Genomic DNA, 26,458 nt, shown 5'->3' with positions numbered 1-26,458 from the left:
TTGGGTTTTGGTAATTAATGATAATACGAGATTACTATGACTAACATATGTTTTGCAGATGAAATTAAGTTAGATCGCGGTAATGATAATTGATTAGACAATCATGGTTGCCATGCCCCTATGATGGAAATTGTTTTAGTTTTTTAAAGGATGGACGATAAGGTTAAGAATGGACTAGTTCTGAGTGTCGTTTGGTGTTGAGGAAACACTTAGAGTAGTTTAGGACTTTGTTTTTTTTCCTTTGGCCATACTATTAAGGGGTGTATGGATGGATAGCTTGACCTAGGTGAGTCTAGTGGGTTAGGTGTGGTGCACACTTGTTAAAACTAGCATTAGGTAGCTTCTAAAAAGTCCTTAGATCAATTGGGGCAAACTTCATTCACATATGATTGTGAGTTGGAAGTGAATGGAGGGTCAAATGCTGATCGGACGCTGGTTTCGGTGTGACCGGATGCTAGCGCAGAGTCCGATCAGTTCATTTGATCAAGGTGAAATCGTCTAGATGCGATCGAACGCTGAGAGGTGAGTGACCGAATGCTGGGTGCTAGAGTTCGGTCAACTTTAGTATGGTTCCAAAGAGGGAGAATCTTGATTGGATGCATCCGGTCAGTGCTGACTAGACGCTGGTCATGCTCTGGCTACTAACCGGACGCTAAGTAGCAAAGTGACCGGACGCTGGGTGCTAGAGTTCGGTCAACATCAGTAAGGTTTCAGAGGGCAGTTTTTGTGGCCAGACGCGTCTGATCAGTGCTGACCGGACGCTGGCCAGTGTTCGGTCACAACTTAAACTGCACAGAGGTGGGTGAATTGACTAGAGCATCCGGTCACCTTGACCAAAGCGTCCGATCACCCCATAGAGACATATAACAATTTGTTTTGAATGAAGGGTTATAAATACTTTCTCTATTCACTCAAGGGATCACTTTTGCTCATTCCAACAGTTGAGAAACACCCTTGAGAGTGCCAAGAAGAGCAAGGTCCTAGTGAGGTGATTAAGATTTAAGAATCCAAGAGAGAGGCTTCATTAGTGAAAGCAATAGTAGCAAAGTGTGCATCCACCCTTCTCATTAGTCTTGTCACAGTCAAGTGAGAGTTCATGCTTGTTACTCTTGGTGATTGTCATCACCTAGATGGTTTGGTGGTGATTAGGAGTTTGGTGATCATCTAGCGGAGCTTGTGGATGACCCAACTCAAGTCATGAGCGGTTATGGATGATTCACCGTGACAGAGTGTCAAAGAATCAAACCATAGAGAGCACTTGATCCTTGCACGGATCAAGGGGGAGCTATACCCTTACGCAGGTGCTCCAACGAGGACTAGTGAGGAGTGGTGATTTTCCGATACCTTAGCAAAATATCGCCGCGTTTCTCCTTCTCTCTTTACTTTAAGCATTTACTTTGATCAATTCAATTCTTGTCTTTACATTCATAGAATTGCCATGCTAGAGTAGAATTGGAACTTAGGTTGCAAAACTTTTGTGCGGTAGAATATTAGAAACACATTCTAGGAACAAGGGGTGAAGTGGGCTAAGTGTAGTATTTAATTATTGTAAAGAATTTTAGAATTAGCCCAATTCACCCCCCCCCCCCCCTCTTGCACATCTTGATCCTATCAATTGGTATCAGAGCCTCGTGCTCATGTATTTAGGCTTAACTACCTAGAGAAAGATGTCTCACGGGGATGGACCTTCTCCTATCTTTGAGGGGGATGATTTTCTTTATTGGAAAATCCAAATGGAGGCGGACTTAGAAGCTCTAGATGTTGGAATACTTAGAGCCACCTCACAAGGATTCCCAAAACCTTGAGATCCCACACACCTTCAAGGCGATGAAGTAAACTATGAGAAATGGAATGCAAAGGCTCGAAACACCATCTTTAGAGGCCTTTGCAAAGATGTGTTTAACCGGGTGAGAAACCATAAGGATGCCTATGCACTATGGTCGGACATTTGTGTGCTCCATGAGGGAACTTAGAGTGAGCGTGAGGAATGCTATTATCTTGTAATGAAGAAGCTTAATTCTTTTGAGATGCTTCCTAAAGAGAGTGCTAATGAAATGTACTCACGCTTGAATGTTCTTGTAGAAGAATTCAATGGCTTGGACTCACTAAAATGTAACCATCTGATATTGTAAGAAAAATCTTAGTGTCTTCCCCATTGATAAATATGGGCATATTGTGACCGTGCTTCATCAAGGTGATCTTTCCACCGCTACACCGACATAAATCTTGGGAAATATAAATGCTCATGAGATGAACATGCACATCACATCATAAAATGGCTCATCCTCTACCAAGAAGAAAGAAAAAAGACTTAGCATTCAAGGCTAGCCATGAGAAGGGCAAAGCAAGAATTGAGTATGAGAGCTCAAGTGATGATGAAGTTGATGATGCAAGTCTTGCTCTCATGGTGAGAAGAACTGCCAGGATGCTAAAGAAGCTCAACAAGAGTGGCATCAAATTTGATGGGAAGAAAAAGAAATTCTTCACTAGCACAAGAAGGAAGCCAATCTCTGAGATGGATTGCTATAATTGTGGAGAACTTGGTCATCTAGCACATCAATGCACCAAGCCCAAGAAAGATAAGTACAAGGGCAAGAAATATGACTCAAGCAATGAAGATGAAGATGAGAAGAAGGAAAACAAGTCATACAAGAAGAAGGATGGCAAGAAGGACTTCCACAAGAAGAAAAAAGTGGGAAGGCATACATCATCGGTGATTGGCTCACGGATATTGATTCATCAAGTTGCTCATTCGATGATGATAATGATAATGAGAAGGTGGCCACAATTGTGATTGACTCTTCATCATCTTCACCGACACCACCATCATCATCCTCTACACACCTATGCCTTATGGCTAAGGATGAATGGAAGGTACAAAATGATGATGATAGTAGTGGTGATGATCATGCTAACAATGATGATAGTGATAGTAATAGTGATGATGATGAATATGAATCACCTTCATATGATGATCTTGTTAAATTGCTAAATCAATGTACTAAGATCATTAGAAAGACTAGAGCTAAGAATAACAAGCTAGAAGCTAAGAATGATTCTCTTTTAGCTAAATGTGATATAGCCAAAAAGGCTAGTGTTGAGCTTAGAGAAGCAAATGAAGCTATATCATCTAAACTCAAGGAGCTCAAATCTTTTAAGAAAGAGCTTAAAGATAAACATGATAAACTTAAGGGGATGCATAAAGAGCTCATCACTAGCCACAATATGCTAAAAGAAGAATATACAACTCTTAAGATAAATCATGATAATCTTGTTATTGCTCAAGAATTTTTATCCAATGAGTCACATGATGCTACTAACAATGTTGTTAAGATTGATATAGCTATATTATGTGATGATTTAATTGTTAAGAGCATTGAGCAAGGATCTAGTAGCAAAGGCAAGCAAGTGGTTGAAACCGATAACTATGATGAGTATGTCAAGCTCAAGAATGATAATGAAAAGCTCAAGAAAGATCTTAAAGAGCTCAAAATCACCAACACTATAGTGCTAGAAACTCTTGATCATGATGATGATTTGATTCTTGAGAATGAGAAACTCAAAGAAGAGAATAAGAAACCCAAGGAAGAGAAGAATAATGATGCACTCAAGGAAGAAAACAAGAAGCTCAAGTTGGAGAAAGAGCATTTCAAGATTGGATTGAGCAAGTTCACAAGAGGCAAGCATCTTCAAAGTGAGCTACTAATGAATACCATCATAAAGATAGATAGAAGTGGCATTAGGTACTTGGCAAACTAAGAGAAGAAGGCTCAAGCTCAACAACAACAACACAAGTCAAAGCCAAAGCCAAAGAGGTGTTTTGAGTGTGGACAAGAAGATCACTTTGCCCATGAGTGTCAAACTCCACCACCACAACCCATGCCCAAGCATGCTAGACCCTTTGCTTTCAATGCTCATTACATGCTTAGAAAGGACTCTGATGGAAAGATAAAAGTTATGTTCTTAGAACCTCCCAATAAGAATAGGCCTAAGAAAATTTGGGTTACAAAGTCACTTGTTGAGAAAGTCAAGGGCCCTCAATAAGTTTGGGTTCCTAAAGCTTGATCTCTTGTGTGTAGGTGAATTACAAGACCAGTGAAAGTCATTGGGTAATTGATAGTGGTTGCACACAACATATGACCGGTGATTCTTGTATGTTCACCTCACTAGATAAAGAAGTAGATGGACAAGAAAGAATCACATTTGGAGATAATTCAAAGGGCAAGGTTAAAGGATTGGGCAAAGTGGCAATATCGAATGACCATTCAATCTTAAATGTGCTATATATTGCTTCATTAAGTTTTAACTTGCTATCCGTTGAATAATTGTGTGATCTTGGCTTTCAATGCCTATTTACTAAGAAGAAAGTGGTTGTATCTAAGAAAGATGATGATCAAGTGATATTCAAGGGATTTAGACACAACAATCTATATCTAGTAGACTTCACCTCTAAAGATGCTAATTTGAAGACTTGTCTATTCACCAAAATAACACTTGGGTGGCTATGGTATAGAAGACTTGCTCATGTTGGGATGAGCTCACTCAAGAAGCTAACGAAGAATGATTTGGTGAGAGGGTTGAAGGATGTAAAGTTTGAGAAGGACAAGCTTTGTAGTGCATGTCAAGCCAGCAAGCAAGTTGCAAATACTCATCCTACAAAAGCTTTCATGTCAACAACAAGAGTGCTAGAGCTCCTTTACATGGACTTATTTGGACCAACAATATACAAGAGTTTAGGAGAAAATCTTTATTATCTTGTGATTGTTGATGACTACTCAAGATACACATGGGTATTCTTCCTTCATGACAAATCCAAAGTTGTATTATGCTTTAAGAAGTTTGCTAAGAGAGCACAAAATGAGTTTGAAGTGAAGCTTAAGAAGATTAGAAGCGACAATGGAAAAGAATTTGACAACACAAACATTGAAGCCTATTGTGATGAAGTTGGGATCAAGCATGAGGTCTCCACAACATATACTCCTCAACAAAATGGTGTAGTTGAGAGAAAGAACCGAACATTGATCACTCTTGCAAGAACAATGCTAGATGAGTATAACATACCCAAAGCTCTATGGGCGGAAGCTATCAACACCGTATATTATGCATCCAGCCACCTATTCCTTTAAAAGTTTCTTGACAAGACACCTTATGAGTTGCTCAATGAGAAGAAGTCGGACGTCTTCTTCTTTAGGGTGTTTAGTTGCAAATGCTACATCTATAGGAAGCGGCAACACCTAGAAAAGTTTCAAAGACGTTATGATATTGGTTTTGTTGTTGGTTACTCATCAAAGTCCAAAGCATATAGAGTATTTAATCATGCCACCAGCTTGGTTGAAGAAACATATAATGTGAAATTTGATGAATCTAATAGCTCCCAAGGAGCATATGAGAATCTTGATGATGTAGGTGATGAACCATTGAGAGAGATTATGAAGAACATTCTAGTTGGAGACATCAAGCCACAAGATGATGAAGATGATATACAAGTGATTAATCCACATTCTTCATTAAGTGTGCCACAAGATGGTGAAAAAGATGGGAGAGTAGAAAGTAAAGATACTCATATCTCTCATGAGCAAATGGTGACACAAGCACAAGATGTTGATGCTCCACAACCTCCCCCTCAAGTGGTTGATTGAAGAAATTCACCTCTACTACAAGCTCATCCTCAAGATCTTATCATAGGAAGTCCATCAAAGGGTGTAATGACTTGATCTCAAAAACTTACTTTGTTTATTGAACATTACTCTTTTGTCTCTTGTTTTGAGACTACCAAGGTAGAAGAAGCTCTTCAAGATCCAGATTGGATAAATGGCATGCATGAAGAGTTGAACAACTTCACCTGCAATAAAGTTTGAACTCTTGAAGAGCGACCACAAGGTGCAAGAGTCATTGGAACAAAGTGGGTGTTTCACAACAAGCAAGATGATCAAGGTATTATTATGAGGAACGAGGCATGACTAGTTTCAAAGGGGTTCTCTCAAGTTGAAGGATTGGATTTTGGAGAGACATTTGCACTGGTTGCAAGACTAGAAGCTATCCGTATTCTACTTGCATATGCATCGCATCATAAAATGAAATTATATTAAATGGATGTGAAAAATGCATTTTAAATGACTTTATTAATGAACTATTCTATGTTGATCAACCTCCTAGGTTTAAGGACCCTAGATATCCTAATCATGTTTATAGATTGTCCAAGGCGTTATATGAGCTTAAGCAAGCCCTAAGAGCATAGTATGAACGCCTTTGGGATTTTCTTATTGAAAAGGGCTTTACCATTAGGAAGGTAGACACCACACTATTCACCAAGAAGCTTGATGGATATATCTTTATCTGTCAAGTGTATGTTGATGATATCATCTTTGGATCATCAAATGAAGAGTCTTACAAAGAGTTTGGTGAATTGATGTCGAAAGAGTTTGAGATGTCAATGATTGGAGAGCTTACATTCTTTCTTGGTTTTCAAGTCAAGCAAATGAGAGAAAAGATTTTCATCTCTCAAGAAAAGTATACCAAGAATCTTCTTAAGAGATTCAAAATGGATGAATGTAAGCCAATCAAGACATCAATGTCAACTAATGGACATCTCGACCTAGATAAGGGAGGTAACACGGTTAATCAAACTCTCTACCACTCTATGATTGGTAGCTTATTATATTTAACCGCATCTAGGCCCGACATCATATTTAGTGTATGTATGTGTGCTAGATTTCAAGCTAATCCTAAGGAAACTCATTTGATTGCCATTAAAAGAATCCTTAGGTATCTTAAGCACACACCAAGCATTGGCCTTTGATATCCTAAAGGAGCTATATTTAAATTAGTTGACTATTCCGATTTGGATTATGCCGGTTGCAAAGTTGATAGAAAAAACACATCCAGAGGGTGCTATTTGCTTGGTAGATTACTTGTATCTTGGTCCTTCAAGAAGCAAAATAGTGTGGCTTTATCCATCGCTGAAGTGGAATACATTATCGCGGGTGCTTGTTGTGCACAAATACTTTACATGAAGCAAACTTTGCTAGACTATGGTGTAGTTCTAAAAAAGTACCTCTTTTGTGTGACAATAAGGGTGCGGTAAAACTTGCTAATAATCCGGTTAAACACTCTCGCACCAAGCACATAGATATCTGGCATCACTTTCTTAGAGATCATGTTGCTAAAAATGATATTTCACTAGAAGGTGTAAGTACCGAGGATCAATTAGTGGATATCTTCACTAAACCGCTAGATAAGACGACTTTTTATCGATTACGGAATGAGCTCAATGTTCTTGATTTTAGCAACTTCACTAGAAAATGAGCTTGTGTTGTCCCGTGCATTGCATTGTAATATACAACATGTTTATTGTTTGTTAATGCATTTAGAGCTTGTCTAACATGGTTAAGATAACCGCCGTAAAGCGTGTGAAGAAGCTTAACCTTGGATCAAACTTGACAAGCAACTATAATTAATTTCAAGTATTGCATTGCATATGCGTGAATATTGTTTTATCGTTTCTCTTCAATCACCCTTTTATTGCCTATTTTCTTATTAAGAATGATAGCCTAAGGCAAAATATTTTGAAAATTTTATGAGTTTAAGAGAGGTCACTCACATCAGTCCCAATTGGTGTTTATTTGGATCTTATTGAAGTTGGGACTTAATTAGGAATAGACAACATGAAGGACTTTGAAGAATTACTGAAGAAGAGTGACTGGACGCTGGACCAGACTCTGCTTTCCTATGCTCGGTCAGTTCACAGGAGGTGAACCGTTGCTGCGAAGGAGTGACCGGACGCTGGAACACTGTTCTCCCTGTGTTTGGTTAGAAGGTGATCCTGCGTCCGGTCAATCGAAGAAGACGAAGTCAGGATCGATCGAACTCTGGCTATGTCCGATCAGTTGTGATTGGACATATCCGGTCATGACTCTAGGGTATTTGGACCTCACTGGAGTCGACTGGACTCTGGGTGGTAGCATTTGGTCGTTGCCACTGGAGCATCCCGTCAGTAGAAATCGTACATGATTCCAACTCTTATCTCGTTTCCTTTTCTGATTTGTTGGGGGCCACCATATAACGCCGTGGCACTGACCTATTCTGCATCCACGCCTGCTCTGACATCGCCATTTCCCAAGCTATCACGCCACATGCCCTAGGCGTGCTCCACCGCTCGCCATGCCGCCCTACTCATGAAGTCCGTGATGCTTCCATGCCACCGCTCCCACACCGCCGCTCCCACGCCGCCGCTCCCGCGCTGGCGTCCTGCGTTGCCATGCTGCATCGCCATGCCCGTGCCATCTGCACCCGCGCCTTCCCCATGCCGTCTCACCAGCGCTGCGTGTCGCCCTTCACCGCACGCCATGCCCTAGCGCTAGAGCCGATAGCTTCCTCGCATTGCATCTCTAAGGCCGATCCACGCCAAATTGCTACTACCCTAACCCTAGCCAATTCGTTCCTCTTCTCGTTGAATCGTCGGTTCGTCAGGTAGCAAGCCATCGTTTCCAATTTTATATCTATTGCTTGCTTTATTAGGGTTTCATATCTTTAGATGTATATTTAAATTATTCATATATATCGGATCTATTCCATCGTGCAGCGAGTCGGTGTTGTTGAGGTCTCATTGCAGTTGTCAGTCAACTCAGTTGTTAGTCAACTCAGGGTCAAGCTCATGAGTATGGATCGAGGCCAAGCCTCGGAAGTGTCAGTGATAGTTGTTTTTTGTCTAAGGCAGCTGATTGTTTCAGATGGCACATGTCAAGAATGCTAAAGGTGGTCCTAGTGATGAGGATCTGAGGCCTTTGCCTCGCTTGCCTACTGATGTGAAAGGCAAAGCGACGAAGAAGCTAGCGACAAAGAAGAGAAAGTATGCAGATGCTGACACAGAGAGAGCAACAACAATCATAGCCACCATAGATCGTGCAGAGAGAGGAGATGCTAGGAGTGGAGTATATATTACAGATCAGCTTTCACCAGCACAGAGGGCAGCTATTGAGCAGGTTGAGCGTCGTCATGGTAGTCCAGCTGGGACTATCATGCTTGAGGGATGACATGTTACTTTGGAGGAGCCTCAGCCTTAGGGGAGCCACAGCCAGCAGAGCAGACTTAGGAGGGAGAGCTAGCTAAGCAGGCCGAGGAGACAGAGCCGACATCTCAACCATAGCTTCGCCGCTCTAGTCATACCCGTACCCAGGTGACACCGAGGGCAGAGACATAATGGAGGGGTTCTTGTCTGCCTCCTAGACCATAGGGTCTGCCTCCAGTGACTCATCTAGATTTTAGGGCCGCCACGACCAAGCAGGTGCAACAGCTCAGGTTCATGCAGTTTGAGGAGTGGTTTCTACCGAGGAGGGATGAGCGTACATCAGAGGGCTTCTACACACCACTATAGGATGATTTTTATAATGCATATCTTAACAGTGGGGTAGCATTCAGGTCACAAAGGGTCTGTTCTATTAAGGCCATTATAGCAGTAGCTGAAAAGCAGATTTGCCCTTACCTATCTTACTTGCTAGGGCTGACAGGCTTACTCAGATGGATAGGTAGATATGTTCCATCTTGGGTCCGTGAGTTCTATGCTACACTTTGGATTGACCCATAGCACAGATTCATTCACTTTGCATTCAGAGGTAGAGATTACATGCTGATGATCTTTTGGGTCAGGGAGATTCTCAGGCTTCAGGAGCAACCTGTCCAGCTACATGAGGTTTGCTATGGTCAGACAACGCCTCCTAGACGTCCACATGGCAGTTTTGTGCCTCCTACTTATTTGGTGCACCATTGCTTCACAGAGCCATTCAGCGAGGGGTCGAGCAAGACACCTAGTGACCTCACTTCTACAGCTAGAGTACTTGATGCTATCATGAGAAGGACCCTATTTCCAAGGATGGGATATCGCGAGGGATTAACTCGCATTCAGTTATGGCTACTAAACTCTCTGATGCAGCAGACTGTATTTGATATTTGGGATCTCTTACTATCAGAGATGAAGGATACTATTGCAGAGGGGTTCAGAGGTCATCGACAGTTGCCCTATGCTCAGTAGATTATATTCTTGATTCACAAGGCAGTTACTGTGAGGCCACCTGAGATGCTGGTAGAGTATAGTGGTGCTACTACAGAGTTCTCTACATATAACATGACTCAGATGCTCTGCCATAGTATAGTAAGGACACCTAGCTAGCCACGCCGTTGTCCAAAGGTGCCAGAGACTACAACCCAGCAGGATGAGACTATCAAGGGCATTACAGCTATAGAGGAGGAGCAGTTAGATGCTCAGCAGGAGGGGATGGTCGAGAGCGACCCCAGCGACAGTTCAGATGACGACTATCAGGATATCTCTCAGATGCCTCCTCGATGACATGACTATGAGGCAAGTACCTCTAGTTTAGCTCCACCTGCACCATAGATAGGCCCCGCTTTCCTTGCTATACTTGAGCGGATGAGGCAAAATCAGGCTCGCTAGGCTTAGGAGACCACTGCTACATTTGCACGGTTTCAAACTAGGTAGGATGAGTTCCAGCGACAGCAGTAGGTGATCCAGCAGTAGCAGCCGACTATACAACAGCAGTAGTAGGCCATGCATTAGTAGCAGCTTCTCATGCAGCAGTAGTTACTCAGATTTATGCAACATGTAGTTACTGCTCTTGTGGCTCCACCGCCATAGCCTTCATCCTAGATTAGCCAGCCTACCACCACTTCTATGACTCTAGCTTTATAGCCTAGTGGGTTTTAGAGTCAGGGACAACCAGCAGCATAGTTTCCTTCACCTATAAAGCAGGTGTCCTAGTGGTTTGCCTCGCTAGTGCCAGCCCCACAGTTCACACCTCTTCAGATGGGCTTCACACCAACTTAGACTTTCTCGCTGCTTGTGCTAGATACCTCAGTCTCTAGGAGCCTTGGTGCACCATTCATTGAGTTGATAGGGCAGCCTACTCCACCATATCTACATGTCCCTAGTCCTTCCATAGTTGCTCCTATTACAGGGACTACAAAGACGCTTCCTTCGTCAGTTGCTTCATCAGAGTCGTATGCCATAGTCATACCTAAAGAGTCACAGGCCACACTAGTCCCTGATTTGACCCAGACTACTTCAGCGTTGCTTCCAGCTATAGAGGGTCATACATCTCATAGCTTAGGATCAGATGATGATGGCACCCAGTTTCAGATTGCTCATCGCACCTCAGCGCTCGACTCGTCCGGTGCAGCCCCACCGACCAATCCTTAGGTTTTGGTGTTTGATGCCAAAGGGGGAGAGGGATCGAGTATGTTAGATTTAGGGGGAGCGATTCATTTAAGGGGAGTTTATCTATTATATTTGGTTTTTTATGTGTGATACACTATTATGCATTCATGTGTTTACTTTCATGCATTGAACTATATTTATGTGATAGTGATATCTATGTGATCGTGATATTTATGTGATATGTGACATGTGTGCTCTCTACTTTGAATTATTTATATGTCATATCATTTGTGTTATGCTCATTTGCTTTGCTCTCATGTTTTACTCCGATGTAAATGAGCTTTATTACTTGTACTCATACTTATTTCATATCTCTTGAGTACATCATGTTGGCTTAGGTCATATAAGCTTGCCTTAGTCCTTTATTCTTATTGTCAAAAGTTTATATAAACCAAGCATATTAAAAACCTCATCTCTTTTACATACTCGAGGTTGTATTATCATCAATCACCAAAAATGGAGAGATTAAAAGCATCTAGGCCCCTATTTGAGTTTCGGTGATTAATGATAATACGAGATTATTGTGACTAACGTGTGTTTTGCAGATGCAATTAAGTTAGGTCAAGGTAATGATAATTAATTGGGCAATCATGGTTGTCATGCCCCTACGATGGAAATCGTTTTGGTTTTCAAAGGATGGACGACAAGGTTAAGGATGGACTAGTTCTAAGTGTTGTTTGGTGTTGAGGAAACACTTAGAGTAGTTTACGACTTTATTTTTTCCTTTGGCCATACTATTAAGGAGGGTATGGATGGGTAGCTTGACCTAGGTGAGTCTAGTGGGTTAGGTGTGGTGCACACTTGTTAAAACTAGCACAAGGTAGCTCCTAAAAAGTCCTTAGATCAATTGGAGTGAACTTCATTCACATATAATTGTGAGTTGGAAGTGAATGGCGGGTCAAATCATAACCGGACACTGGTTCTGGTGTGGCTGGACGCTGGCATAGAGTCCGGTCAGTTTATTTGATTAAGGTGAAATCGTCTAGATGCAACCGAACGCTGAGAAGTGAGTGACCGGACACTGGGTGCTAGAGTCTGGTCAACTCCAGTAAGGTTCCATAGAGGGAGAATCCTGACCAGACGCATTCGGTCAGTGCTGATCGGACGCTGGTCAGGCTCCATCTACTGACCGAACGCTGAGCAGCAAAGTGACCGGACGCTGGGTGCTAGAGTCCAGTCAACATTAATAAGGTTCTAGAGGGTAGTTTTCGTGATCAGACACGTCCAGTCAGTGCTGACCGGACGCTGGCCAGTGTCCAGTCACAACTTAAACTGCACAGAGGCGGGTGAACTGACCGAAGCGTCCGATCACCCAGCAGAGGCACGTAACGATTCGTTTTGAATGAGGGGTTATAAATACTTTCTCTATTCACTCAAGGGATCACTTTTTCTCATTCCAACAGCTGAGAAACGCCCTTGATAGTGACAAGAAGAGCAAGATCCTAGTGAGGTGATTGAGATTTGAGAATCCAAGAGAGAGGCCTCATTAGTGAAAGCAAGAGTACCAAAGTGTGCATCCACCCTTCTCATTAGGCTTGTCATGATCAAGTGAGAGTTTGTGCCTGTTACTCTTGGTGATCGCCATCACCTAGACGGCTTGGTGGTGATTGGGAGTTTGGTGATCATCCGGTAGAGCTTGTGGATGACCCAACTCAAGTTGTGAGCGGTTGTAGGTGATTCACCGCGGTGGAGTATTAAAGAATCAACCTATAGAGAGCACTTGATCCTTATGCAGATCAAGGGGGAGCTACACCCTTGCGTGGGTGCTCCAACGTGGACTAGTAGGGAGTGGTGACTCTCCGATACCTTGGTAAAACATCGCCGCGTTCCTCCTCTCTTTACTTTGAGCTATTCAATTCTTATCTTTACATTCATAGAACTACCGTGCTAGAGTAGGATTGGAACTTATGTTGCAAAACTTTTGTGCGGTAGAACATTAAAAACACATTCTAGGCACAAGGGGTGAAGTGGGCTAAGTATAGGATTTAATTATTGCAAAGAATTTTAGAATTAGCCCAATTCACACCCCCTCTTGGGCATCTTGATCCTATCAGTCTGCTCTAGGTCGGCTATGGCCAGGTCAGCCTGTTTGGACTTGACCACGATGTCATCCACATAGGCCTCAATGGTGTGCCCGATGAGATCTCCAAAACACATGAGCATGCAGCGTTGGTACGTAGCCCCTGAGTTCTTCAGGCCGAACAACATTATGACATAGCAGAATGATTTGAATGGGGTGATGAAAGATGTTGTGAGCTGGTCGGACTCTTTCATCGCGATTTGATGGTACCCAGAGTACGCATTAAGGAAGCAAAGGGTTTTGCACCCTGAGGTCGAGTCAACTACTTGGTCTATGCATGGCAAAGGAAACAGATCCTTTGGACACGCTTTGTTAAGACCCATGTAGTCAATACATATTCTCCATTTTCCACTCTTTTTTCATACAAGAATAGGATCGGCTACCCACTCAGGGTGGTATACTTCCTTGATGAACCCAGCCACCAAAAGCTTTGCAATCTCCTCATCGATGGCCCTACGTTTCTCCATGTCAAAGCGACGTAGGCGCTGCTTCACCGGCTTGGAGCCTGGCCTAATCTTCAAGGCATGCTCGACAACTTCTCTTGGAATGCCTAGTATGTTTGAGGGTTTCCACGCAAAGATATCTCTGTTAGCGTAGAGGAAGTCGACGAGCACGCTTTCCTATTTGGAGGAAAGCATGGTGCCAATGTGCACCACTTTGCCCTCAGAGTCGCTGGGATCTATAAGGACCTCCTTAGCGCCCTCTACAGGCTAAAAATACCTAGGCAACCTCTTGGGGTCAGGTGTTTCTTCAATGACCTCCTCCCTGATGGCCACAAGCTCTTTAGAGGCGACAAATGCTGTGGCATGTTCGCAACACTCGATCTCGCACTCGTAGGCGCATTGGAAGGAGGTGCCGATGGTGATGACCCCACATGGACTAGGCATCTTCAACTTTAGATAGGTGTAGTTAGGAATGACCTTAAACTTCATGTAGCATGGATGTCCCAGGATGGCGTGGTAGGTCCCATGAAACCCGACCACCTCGAAGGTAAGGGTCTCCGTCCTATAATTAGTTAGATTCTCAAAGGTGATGGGCAGATCGATCTACCTGAGTGGCATGACCTGCTTTATCGGCACGATGCCATGGAAAAGCGCCCTAGTTGGCTAGATGCATGATCGGTAGATGCCCATGACATCGAGCATTTCAGCGTATATGATGTTGAGGTCGTTGCCTCCATCCATTAGCACCTTGGTGAGCCGCTTCATGTTGATGATCGGGTCGACCACGAGCGGGTATCTTCCTAGCTATGGGACGCTTTCTGAGTGGTTGGTCCGATCAAAGGTTATGGTGGACTCTAACCACCGGAGGAAAGAAGGCACGGCCAACATGGCCGTATAGACCTCACGGCGTGCAAGATTCTGGCGACACTTGAAGTCATAGGCCATCGACCCTTTGAATATCATGAGGTAGCCATCCAATGTTGGAAATCCACTATCCTTCCCCTTGGCGTCGTATGTAGTCGGCTTAGGCTCCTTCCTATGCTCTCCCTTATTGGAGCCTCCAGACAAGAACCGCTTCATAAGGATGCAGTCCATGTATAGGTGCTTAACGAAGAAAGCATGGTTCGGGCATGGCCCTTCGAGCACCTTCTCGAAGTGGTATGGGGTACCCTCGATGGGCTTCCAAACCCCCTTTATGATCGGTAGTGGCCACAAGTGAGCCCTCGTGCCGCTGCTTGTTTTTCTTCTTATTGGGATGATTGGAGGCACCTTCACCGGTGTCCTTGTCCTACTTTGCCATGCCCTTGGGACGGTCGAAAATCACCTCGACCGTCTCCTTGTCTGAGGCATGGCTGGTGGCGATGTCGAGGATCTCCTTGGTGGTTCATGGGCCCTTACATCCTAGCTTGTGAACCAGGGACTCACAGGTGGTTCCGAATAGGAAAGCTCCTATGACATCGGCATCGGCAACATCGGGCAGCTCGTTGCACTGCCGGGAGAAGCATCGGATGTACCCATGAAGAGTTTCCCCGAACTTCTGTTGGCAGTTTTTGAGATCCCATGGGTTTCTAGGATACACTTATGTGCCTTGAAAGTTTTCCACAAAGATCTCTTTTAGGTCCGCCCAACTTTGGATTTGGTTGAGCGGAAGGTGTTCCAACCACGTTCGCGCCGAATCAGCTAGGAACAATGGAAGGTTGCGGATAATAAAATTATAACTATCTGCTCCACCGGCTTGGCAAGCAAGCGGATAATCCTCGAGCCATAGTCCGAGGTTTGTTTCCCCGGAGTATTTTGGGATGTTGGTCGGCGATCGGTACCGTGGTGGGAAGACGGCGTTGAGGATGTGTCGGCCAAAGGCCTGAGGTCCCAGTAAGTCAGGGCTCAGGCTTCGGTCCTCGCCGTTGTTGTAGCGTCCACCATGATGAGGGTGGTAGCTATGGCTAGCCTCCTCCCTCTCGCCCCATGGGCATGCCTACGGGCATCTAGTGTGTTACACGTGTCATGGTGGAGGCCAAGATGCTCATGCACCAGGGTCGTGGCGCATGGCCTACTGCCTCGCTGTGCTTGGTGGACTGACATGTCCCTATCGAATCACTCAGAGGGCACATGTTGGATGGCGCCAAGCTTGCACCATCGGGATAGCGAGCTCTTGGCCTGCTATGCCGCCGTATGCTCGAGTAGCATGCGAATCTCACGATGGGCCCGATGATCCTTGAGCGTCACGAGCCCTAGAAGCCCTCGGAGCAAAGCCATCGTGGCAGCGATGTTCTAGCTTACCCGGGTGAAGTATGTGAGGGCTTTGTCGTCCTTGATGATCCTCTAGTTCATGTCACAGGCCGCGGCATGGGCACGCCCACCATCTCCGTGGCGCTTGATCTCTCGCTCGAGCTGCGCACGTTCCTGCTCGAGCTGGAGTTGTGCTTCTTCAAGCTCTTAGTGCCATATCCTCAGCTGCTCTACCCGTAGGCGAGGTGGGGCCCCTGTGTCTCCCTCGACCTCATCATCGAGGTCATCTGTTAGGGTAGCCCCTCCTTCATGGCTGCTTTCGATATATCCCTCGGGAGCACCTGCCATGAAACATTCTTACGAGAGGTGATGGCTCCCCCTGCTAGAGTTAGAGTTAGAGGGCGACTCCGATTCTCTTGTGAGAAGGTCATGGAAAGATTCCGTGACTTATTCATTCATCCCCATGAACTAGTCGTTCGTAGGGGATGGGGGCGTGCGCTGCGTCAAAAGGTGGCCAATGGTCTCTGCGGCGTGGCGCAGACCGAATGGGAGCGCTGTTGGGGCACTTCAGATGAGGTATTCCGGGGAGAACGGCTCTTCTCTAGCAAGCTGCGTCATGACATTGGCGAACGAGAAGGTGAGGCGGCGTAGGTCCTCCCGGGACGGTTGGGGTCCCAGGAAGGTACCGAGCTAGCGCTCAAGCCTCCCATAATCGAAGTCGAGGAGCTGGTCGCTCCTAGGGGCATGGGCCTCCGGTGCATGAAGCTATAGCTCCTCAAGCGCCTCGACGATCACGTCGAGGTCAGCGGAGTGGAGAGGCTGGACGACGGTGGAAACCTACGCCAACTCTCCTTCCATCGTAATGATGAAGTCTAGGTTTCCGAGGCGCATGTGCGCGCCCAGGACCCAGCTGACGCCGTGACTAGCCATCCGAGGCCTGATGTGGACGTTGAGACGCGCAAAAAGCCATTACCTGGCACGCCAACTGTTAGTGTTTTCGGACCACTGACGAGTAAATTTGTATATGCGCGTCTGGCTCGGATGGTGTGCTCAGAGGACACAAGGGAACTGGTTTGGGTGGAACGTCCCTACATCCAGTTTGCTGCTACTCGTGTTACCGACACTTGGTTTACAGTAAGGGTTACAAACAGGCGAGAGAGGGAAATGATCCCAAGTCTTTGGTGGAAGAAGTGAACGAGTGCTGAGAGCTCGATTACCACTCAGCCATATGCTCGTGTCGTGCTCTTGTGTTTTGATCTCGTGTGTCCTTTTTTAGCGTGGAGCACCCTGCTTCCTCTTTTATAGACAAAGGGAAAGCGCGGGTTACAGAGGAGAAAAATGAGAAGAACGAGAGAGAAGACTTCTAGGGTTGTCGAATCATTCTTCTCCTTCATACGGGTCCCACTGATCCTGTAGATGTCAACAGGGACGGCTCCATGTTGCGAACCTGTTCGTCACTAACGTCATGCGCAGGCGTCATCTGCCGGTCATGGCAATCCACTCTGTCCCGGCGGACGTCATGGTGAACTGACGCACCTGTTAGCGTCTGTACGAGGATTAGGTAGAATAGCACCGGCATATCCGATACTGTTCTTGATGTGAATCCCTAGGTATGGTCCGTTATATCCACGGGTTATATCGAGGCATGCCAGCCTCTTTCCTGACGTCAGAGTTTTGACCTAGGCCCACACGCTTGGACCTGGTGTGGTTGGCGACGGTACGGGTCCTTGTCAAACGAGACGGAAACCGCGTCCTCGAGGTCGGGCGAGACGGAGCCCACGATCTTAGGCGAGACGGAGCCTGCGTCCTCGAGGTCGGACGAGACGGAAACCGAGTCCTTAGGGTCGGGCGAGACGGAGCCCGCACCCAAAGAGTCGGACGAGACGAAACCCGTGTCCTTAGGGTCGGGCAAGATGTACTCTTATACAAAGAATGCATGAATTGACAAAATGTCTATCGAGAATATAGGAAAGGGCGTATTCGACTGATATTAAAACCGACTGATAAATTAGCTAAAGCTATTTTATTATGAGAGAAAAATATCGTAGATTGTAGTTGATAAACCAGCTCATAAGGTCAACCTAACATGTCCTAATCTCTATCGCCTTCCTCTGCTTCCCCTGCTAGCCGCTGCCGGTGCCGGTGCCTTTGCCGGCTTCGAAGCACCGAGGGCCGGGAAGTCATCGGAGGACAGGCTGAACGCGCCGCCGTTCTGTCTCATCGGAGCAGCAGCAGCAGCAGCAGCAGCGGGGCCTGCTTGCGCTCTTGTAGCAATCCCCTGTCTCACAATGGAACTAGCCGACTGCTGCAGCTGCTGTTGGTGGGGCCTGCTGCTGCTCGTCGACGATGGGCTGTCGTCGTTGCTGGGCACCACCGGCCGGACATGGACAGGAACAGGAACAGGAGAAAGAAGAGGCAGGGGCTTTAGGTTCTGCAGGTCCGGGTCGGGCCTGAAGCCGAACGGGAGCTTGGAGGCGTCCATCTTGCGGAACGTGATGGAGATCCTCTTGGCGTGGACGGCGGGGACGCAGTGCTTGGCGACGTCGGCGCCGTTTCCGGCGAGCACGAGGACGGAGCCCGGGGGCAGCGAGATGGAGGCCGGGCCGGCGAACTCGCCGGGGCCGACCGCCCTGAGGTCCCTGCCGAAGAGGATGGCGCACTCGGCGAGGAAGGAGACGGTGCAGAAGGGGCGGGCGAAGTCGTGGTGGTCCACGTGCGGCGGGATGCAGTCGCCCACGTCGTAGACGTTGACGATGCAGCTGTCGGGCACGCAGTCCTGCGGGAGGACGCGCCACGACACGAGGCGACGGACCATGGACTTGAGCGGCGCCGGCAGCGGGTCCGCCTCCTCGCCGCGGATGATCCCCGGCGGGTTGCCGTCGCGGTCCGTGGCGTAGTTGTAGCAGCAGCCGAACTGGATGGTGGCGCGGCCCTTGCCGCGCATCCACTTGCGGGGCTCCGAGTACGTGCGCTTACTACCTCCGAGGAGGCCGCGGCGGCCTTTGTCCTGCAGGTCATGCACGTAGTCGACGATGCGCTGCTGCTCGGAGGGGGAGAAGACGCCCGTGTGCAGCTCCAGGCCCTGGAGGACGTTCACCATGCGCCCGTCCACGCGCTCCATGTGCCTGAAGTCCTTCTTCCGCCGCACCCTCTGCATCCCCTCCGCCTCGGCTGCTGCTGGATTGGACATGGACATGGACATGCCACCACGAGCTGCGGCGGCGGAGGCCATTGCGTCTGCGCTGCGCGTGCGGGGTTGGTGGCAAAAGGGGATCTTGATCTTGGGACTGCCAGGCTCTGCTCTGACTCCAACAGGCTACAGTATGGATGGCCGTCTCTCTCGTGCACCAGGGATTAGATTACGGTGGGCGCAGCCGACTGACCGACTCGGTTTCGTAACCCTTCCGTATTCGTGTCCGTATCGCTTTCCTAGGCCCAAGGCCCAAGGCCCAAGGCCCAGAGGCCCCAATTTCCAAACCAGCTTGGGGCCCGGGCAACCTTGACAGCGCAGGACGGCCCAGTTGAGTCTACTTGCTGGGCTTGGACCAGTCTCCCATTCCCCCATCTTTATAGTTAGGAAACACAATCCAGACACACGCTTCGGCACGAACACCCACAGCAATTGGCGCGCACCCAAACCCTAACCCCCTCTGCTCCCAGCCGCCAAACGCCATGGGCTCCACTGCCGCCGCCTCCGTGCTCCCGGTGTCCGCCGGCTCCGGCGAGAACCTCGTCCTCATCCTCGACTACGGCTCGCAGTACACCCACCTCATCACCCGCCGCGTGCGCCAGCTCGGCGTCCTCTCCCTCTGCGTGTCCGGCACGGCGCCGCTCGCCTCCCTGGAGGGCCTCCGACCGCGCGCCGTCATCCTCTCCGGCGGGCCCCACTCCGTCCACGCCGCCGGGGCGCCTGCTTTTCCTGAGGGGTTCCTGGACTTCGCGGCCGCCGCGGGCGCGCACGTGCTCGGCGTCTGCTACGGGATGCAGCTCCTCGTGCGGTCCCTCGGCGGCGCCGTCGTCCCCGGGGAGCGCCAGGAGTACGGGAAGATGGACGTTGAGGTGACAGCGGCCTCCTCCGCGCTATACGGGGAGGCGGAGACGGGGAAGCGCCAGACGGTGTGGATGAGCCATGGCGACGAGGTGGTCAGGCTGCCCGAAGGCTTCGAGGTGGTTGCGCGCAGCGTGCAGGGCGCTGTCGCCGCCATCGAGTACCGGGAGAAGCGCTTTTATGGGCTCCAATACCACCCAGAGGTAGCAACCGTTATGTCTGATTACTTACTATGATGAACGTCATTCTATGCGAAGCTACAAATCCTGCCATGCTACAGTAAATGGTACTGTTTGACCATTCCAGGCCTATTTAACTGCTTCATCAGTTCACCAGCATAGATATTGTTTTTTTATTTGAATCAAATATTGGTCTTCTTGGTTCAGACCACTGGTCATTTATTTCGTTCATTCATCCTATGGAGCAACATCAGCTCAGTAGTTTAATTCTCTCTTGCCAGTAGAAATGATCTTTTGCATGCTCTGCCCTTTCTTCTGGTATTATTACTGTTGATTATGTATTCACAGCATCTTGCTTTGTGTTCGCATACCATCTGGTTGCTCTTTGCGGATCTGATGATGCCATAGCATGACTGTATTGAACTTTCTCATGTAAAGGTTACACATTCAGCCCAAGGAATGGAAACACTGCACCGCTTTCTCTTTGACGTTTGTGGGATCAAAGCTGATTGGAAGATGCAAGATGTGCTCGATGAAGAAATCAAGACCATCCAAAGCACGGTTGGTCCTGACGAGCATGTTATCTGTGCATTGTCAGGTGGAGTTGATTCAACGGTTGCTGCCACCCTCGTTCACAAGGCAATAGGAGATAGGCTTCATTGTGTTTTTGTTGACAATGGTCTATTGAGGTAACAATATGCTGCCTTATTTCTGTTTCTTTTGAATGGAACTTGTGCATCTCAAATCAGTGTGCAATGAAACTAACACAACCTCATTTGCAGGTACAAGGAGAGAGAACGAGTAATCACAACCTTTGAAAGCGATTTGCACTTGCCAGTTACATGCGTTGATGCATCAGAGCAATTCCTCAGCAAGTTAAAGGGTGTCGAGGACCCAGAGCAGAAAAGAAAGATTATTGGCAGGGAATTCATAGCTGTCTTTGATGAATTTGCTCACAAGCTGGAGCAGAAGATAGGGAAAAGGCCTGAATTTTTAGTTCAAGGGACTTTGTACCCTGATGTAATTGAATCATGCCCACCTCCTGGGAGTGGAAGGACACATTCCCACACCATCAAAAGCCATCACAATGTCGGTGGCCTTCCAAAAGATATGAAGTTAAAACTCATCGAACCACTCAAGCTCCTATTCAAGGATGAGGTACCAATTTGAATTAATTTGCATAATATAATTTGTAATTTTCTTAGCTTGAAGGGCAGGCCTGGTGCAGTGGTGAGTGCTGTCTCACTGAGTCACCAGGTCGCGGGTTCGAAGCAGCCTCTCCGCAGATTTTGCGGGGGGGAAGGCTTAGCCTCGGTTTTTCCCTTCCCCAGACCCCCCTCATGTGGGAGCCTTCGGCACTGGGTCTGCCCCCCGCCCCCCCCCCCCCCCCCCCCCCCCCCCCTTTAAATTTTCTTAGCTTCTTGCATGGTCAGGCCTCGGGCGTGGTATGATGAAAGGAACCTTTATTTTTTATTACTCTTACAATTTTTTTTAATGTCTGTAGGTGCGGAAATTGGGGAGTATTTTGAATGTCCCAGATTCATTTTTGAAGCGGCACCCATTTCCTGGGCCTGGTCTTGCTGTACGTGTCCTAGGTGATGTTACACAAGGCAATGCTTTGGAGGTTCTTCGTCAGGTTCGAACTTTCAGAATTGTTGAAATGTTGCTATATCACCTTGATTACACTATGTGAATTCACAGTTTCTCAATTTCTTTATTTCAGGTGGATGAGATATTTGTTCAAGCTATTAAAGACGCAGGCCTTTATGATAAAATTTGGCAAGCTTTTGCTGTGTTCTTGCCAGTACAGACAGTTGGGGTTCAGGGTGACCAGCGAACCCACTCCAATGCTGTTGTTTTAAGGGCAATCACCAGTGAGGATGGCATGACTGCAGATTGGTATGTACCAGTGAAGTTCCAACTCTGTTCCACTTTTTTTCCCCTAGCAAACTTTAGGTATGTTGTACTAATATTCTGTTCCAGTCATACAGATAAGTTTTCTTTGTCGCTGTAATGTTTCACACTCTTATCACTCTAGAGTCTGGGAACCAATAATTGGATCTCATTCATTCATGGTCTAATTGGTTACAGTTGTAAAAATCCACAAATGTTTGCATGAGATAGTAGATTCCGTCATTTCTTTGGTGGTTTGCCCTTTTCTTTCTTTGTTGCCCTTGTTGCCCAACCCGAAATTCTCTAGGTGCTCCCTACTAAGGTCAACCATTTGGTTTTGCCTTATTCCAAGCCATCTAATCTGTGTTCCAACTGCAAAGTGCTCATGGTGCTCTCTTACAATGCATCTTGAATATGTTGAACAGATTGACCTTGTGATGGTGCATGCCTAGTCTTGATATAATTTTATTTCGAGCCGTACAAATTGTTGGAATATATAGAATTATCTTCTCTGTCATGTTAAGTTCTCATGTTGCCCTGTCTTAGTGTTTGTTTTAAGCAGTAAACTGCAGGCAATGTGTCTTTAAACAGTTGACTGCATCCTGCATATTTTCTCATATCAAGCCATTCTCTTTTAAAAAATTTCAGGTACTATTTTGACCATGCATTCCTGGTAGATGTGGTAAACAAGATCTGCAACAATGTGCGGGGCATAAACCGTGTTTGCCAGGACATCACATCTAAGCCGCCTGCAACGGTGGAGTGGGAGTAGGAACAGATGCTCTTATGCTGCGAATTGGGATGGGACAAGTAACTAACTAACCTTATGATGCTATGGTGGAAGGAAGAGCAATTTATCTTTTGATGCTGGGATCAATTAACTACCCTCATGATGCTATGGTGGAAGGATTTTATTATGACGGTCATCCTCGTGCAGCATGTACTACTGTCGGCAGCTGAGTCGGTTTTGTTTTTCGTATTATTATTAGTACCAAAAGTCTGTGTCGTGCTCTCTCCGTCTTCGCTCCTGTCTTGGGCTAGCCCAAAAGTTAAAACCCGACTTATTGACTCTTGTCACTCAACACGTTGCACGGCTTGCTCTGGGTAGGCTGACGGCGATGCTGATGACAGTTACTGAAGCTGTATTGTCAAACTCTACTAAAGCTGAATCTTGCAATAGATGTGAAAAAAAAGGTACCCAGAGCTGTGCATTCGTTGTGAAAACAATAATGGTTACCTGCTGTTGATCTTTTTGAAGGCATGAGTTTCATGTAGTGCTGAGGAGCTTCATCAAATGATCACCAACATATGGAATCATTTATCAAGTACACTTGCATGAGTATCACAAATAGCAGTTAAGAAGAAAAGTGACCATTCATCAATAAATTAGGTTCATCATGAATTGTTGCTTAATGGGACATGTAAAAATGTCTTGGAACTTTGTGAGCCCTAGTGATGTGCCAATGTATACATGTAACATTGAGATTTTGCATTGCTGAATAAGCCATTTTTCAACAAGCAACGTTACTATCCCTGCTGCTACTATGATATATACGAGTTACATCTACATCTACCACTGCTGCTGCTCTTGGAAGTCAGATTAGCATGCCCAAGTACTGTCTGCATGCCTGTTATTGTTAGCATGCAAGCTCAGTGTCACAATCACAAGCGGCTCTCTCATCTGACTTTGCGCTGGTGTGTAGTTTCATTTGCTGTAGCCTGTAGGTATAAAAAAGTGCTGCTGAACGAACAGGACAGGATACTGTTGGTGGGTAAAAAAAAAACGTGCTCCCAAACCAACTCTTTAGTCAACCTAGATGATCATGGTTTGAGACGAGTCAAAGGTATCTCTTGTGTTATGAGAGAACTTTGTGCCGATGATCCGTAACCAATGAGAAAGGCAGACGCTAATGCTCCCTCTGGATGGTTGCTCAAATCTGTATATTGGCCTCGTGGTACTATTTTATTCCTGGGTTGACACTGCATGCCAGCCAAAGCTGACAATCAACCTCTGAATGTCTCCCCTGATCTTGTCCTTCAGTTGCAGTTGCAGGCCAAGGAACAGCAGATTTCTACTACCTGTCATGAACTCATGACTCACTGCACCAGCGGGCTCCTTTACCTCACACTTGCTAGTGGATGACATTTGCTTCCTAGTGTTGATGTAAAAGTAGATCTGTAAACACAAAGAGCTAATACCCGAATCGATATCCAAAGCGTGCCAGTCGATTTGACCTGTTAACCGACAAGGATGAAGATACGAGCACTTTGGTCCTGACAACAACGATACGCCCGGAAGTCACGGCCAAGAGGTACTCACGCGGAACTCGAGAATCGTCGAAGGTCGCACTGAAGCTATGCAACTCGCCGAATCAATGAGAACTCGTAAAAAAGAAAAAATATGCAAATTGACGAAGTCGCCGAAAAGTAAGTAGATGCAAATAGGAGTAAAAATTGGTTTTGATATTGATTGATTTTTTTTATTACATTGCCCCTCACTCTATATTTATACCCTGATCTAAAGAGACATAACCAAACACAACTAGGACACCAAGTTCATATCTAAGGAAACACGTGACTCTTACATGAATCATACTCTAACAAATATAGAAAAGGAAATCAACTCCTATCTATTTCCCTGTCCGCCTCAATTACGATGGAAATCTCACCGACCTCCTTTTCATCGGCATACTTCCTGTTTCATCGGCAGTAGTCTTCAAGCCTTCCTTCATCGGCATCGACAATAACATCTCCAACCTTATCGGCAATGCCCGAGTCTAAATCAACCTTTCCATCGATCACCACCATTCATCGGCAACCATCTTTATAAGCTGATTTTCATCGGCTGTCAGCGTATACAGTAACTTTCCTCCTGTCGATTAGCCCACTCTGATCATTTTGACACGTGCAAAAAACGGTGTCAACACATGCCCCCCAATTTTCGGAGTATAAAACCATTAATGCTCCGAAATTTACTCCAGATAACGTTTGCCTTCGCCCAATTACCGTAACTTATCCTTCAAGCCAAAACTTGATCTGTTATCAAATCTAATCAAATCTAATTCTGATTCACGCACCTCAGTAAATATCACACAATTGCCAACTACTCTTGCCTTGATTATGGTTAAGATACCGAAACAATAATCCATCGGCAAGATCCTAACATAATAATACCGCCACTTTCAGAATTAAAATATCCTGTACCGATATCTCTTCCAAGTCATGATTACTTGCCATCAAATCATCTGTACAATCCCTTGATTATCGTGCGAACAGTTACCATATCCATCTGAACCACCTCGACCTACATGCGCGCGGTATAGAGATAAGTCCAAAATACCCCTACTCCAAGCGGCTTATAAATAGATTTCTCCGGAACGCTCGTCTTCTACCCTCAGACTCCAATCTTTGACATTCTCTCTTTCCGGCGGCGACTCCGACGAACAACTGCGCGACCTCAACCAACAAGAACTTTTCTCCAGCGTCAACCTCGAGTCTCCGGCTCGTGCCCCCATCTACCTCAAGATAATGGCAATCAACTTCGACGTCCCTGCGGTTTGTTCCACTTCCGTTACCTTTTACCTCGATTCCTCTGGTCTTTGCGAGTTCATACAGTTGGTAATTTTTTCTTTTCTTTTGTTCTTCGGATCCTCTAAACTTAGGAACTGCGCAACAAATTAGTTATTCCAACCGATCAGCCACATGTCCAATGCCTAGGACCAATGGGCAACCCAGATCCAACTGATCTGATTAATGCAGAGGTTAATAGAATCCCCTTTAGAGCCCAAAATTTCTCTCTGAATTTATGGAAAGATACATTCCGATCTTGGCCCAAAACCACCAAAGGGTGGAAAGATTGGTACTTGAGGGTCAATAGGTTGATGCAAGTACACTAGACAGAACGGAAGCTAGACCAATGCATTAGGCTATCTATTGCCGATATGCAAAAGAACGAGTCAATGATAATTGCAGCTGCTTACTTCTGGTCAGACACAACAAACACTTTTATATTTGGACATGGCCTAGCTACTCCCACACTTGCCGATGTCTACATGCTCACTGGCTTGAATATTTCAACTGTCGATAAAGGCTCCATCTATGGCAGAAAATCTGAATATAGGGTGAATACCCGTAACATCGGCGGTTGGACGGGATACATTCAAGAATGCCAGAAGACCGGGACAGTTAACCAGAGGGAATATGCCACATTCTTGAATATGTGGTTAGAAAAATTTATCTTCTGTGGTCGATCAGTAGGACCAACCAACGCCTTCCTCCCCGCAGCTGAACTCTTGGCCAATGGTGTAAGGTTCCCTCTTGGCCGATACCTTCTGAGCTCCACTTATCATCTTCTTCATC

General features: G+C 46.2%; 2 protein-coding genes across 2 annotated transcripts; one reads left to right on the top strand and one right to left on the bottom strand.

Moving 5' to 3' along the window:
- Positions 1–17,933: 17,933 nt before the first annotated feature.
- LOC136497955 (RNA demethylase ALKBH9B-like) lies at positions 17,934–19,353 on the bottom strand. The gene has a single exon (XM_066493863.1). It carries the CDS (start codon positions 19,209–19,211, stop codon positions 18,078–18,080), a length of 1,134 nt encoding a protein of 377 aa, XP_066349960.1. The 5' UTR covers positions 19,212–19,353; the 3' UTR covers positions 17,934–18,077.
- A 231-nt stretch (positions 19,354–19,584) lies between these two features.
- LOC136496877 (uncharacterized) lies at positions 19,585–23,631 on the top strand. The gene is made up of 6 exons (XM_066492648.1): positions 19,585–20,230; positions 20,645–20,895; positions 20,989–21,364; positions 21,711–21,842; positions 21,930–22,105; positions 22,748–23,631. The coding sequence occupies exons 1-6, from the start codon at positions 19,652–19,654 to the stop codon at positions 22,869–22,871; spliced, it is 1,638 nt and encodes a 545-aa protein (XP_066348745.1). The 5' UTR covers positions 19,585–19,651; the 3' UTR covers positions 22,872–23,631.
- The last annotated feature ends 2,827 nt before the right edge of the window (positions 23,632–26,458 follow it).

The sequence above is a fragment of the Miscanthus floridulus genome, chromosome 12, assembly GCF_019320115.1.
Source record: "Miscanthus floridulus cultivar M001 chromosome 12, ASM1932011v1, whole genome shotgun sequence".
In the NCBI taxonomy this organism is placed as follows: Eukaryota; Viridiplantae; Streptophyta; class Magnoliopsida; order Poales; family Poaceae; genus Miscanthus; species Miscanthus floridulus.
Note: the sequence above shows the minus strand (reverse complement) of the source record. Positions and strands in the feature narration are given on the sequence as shown.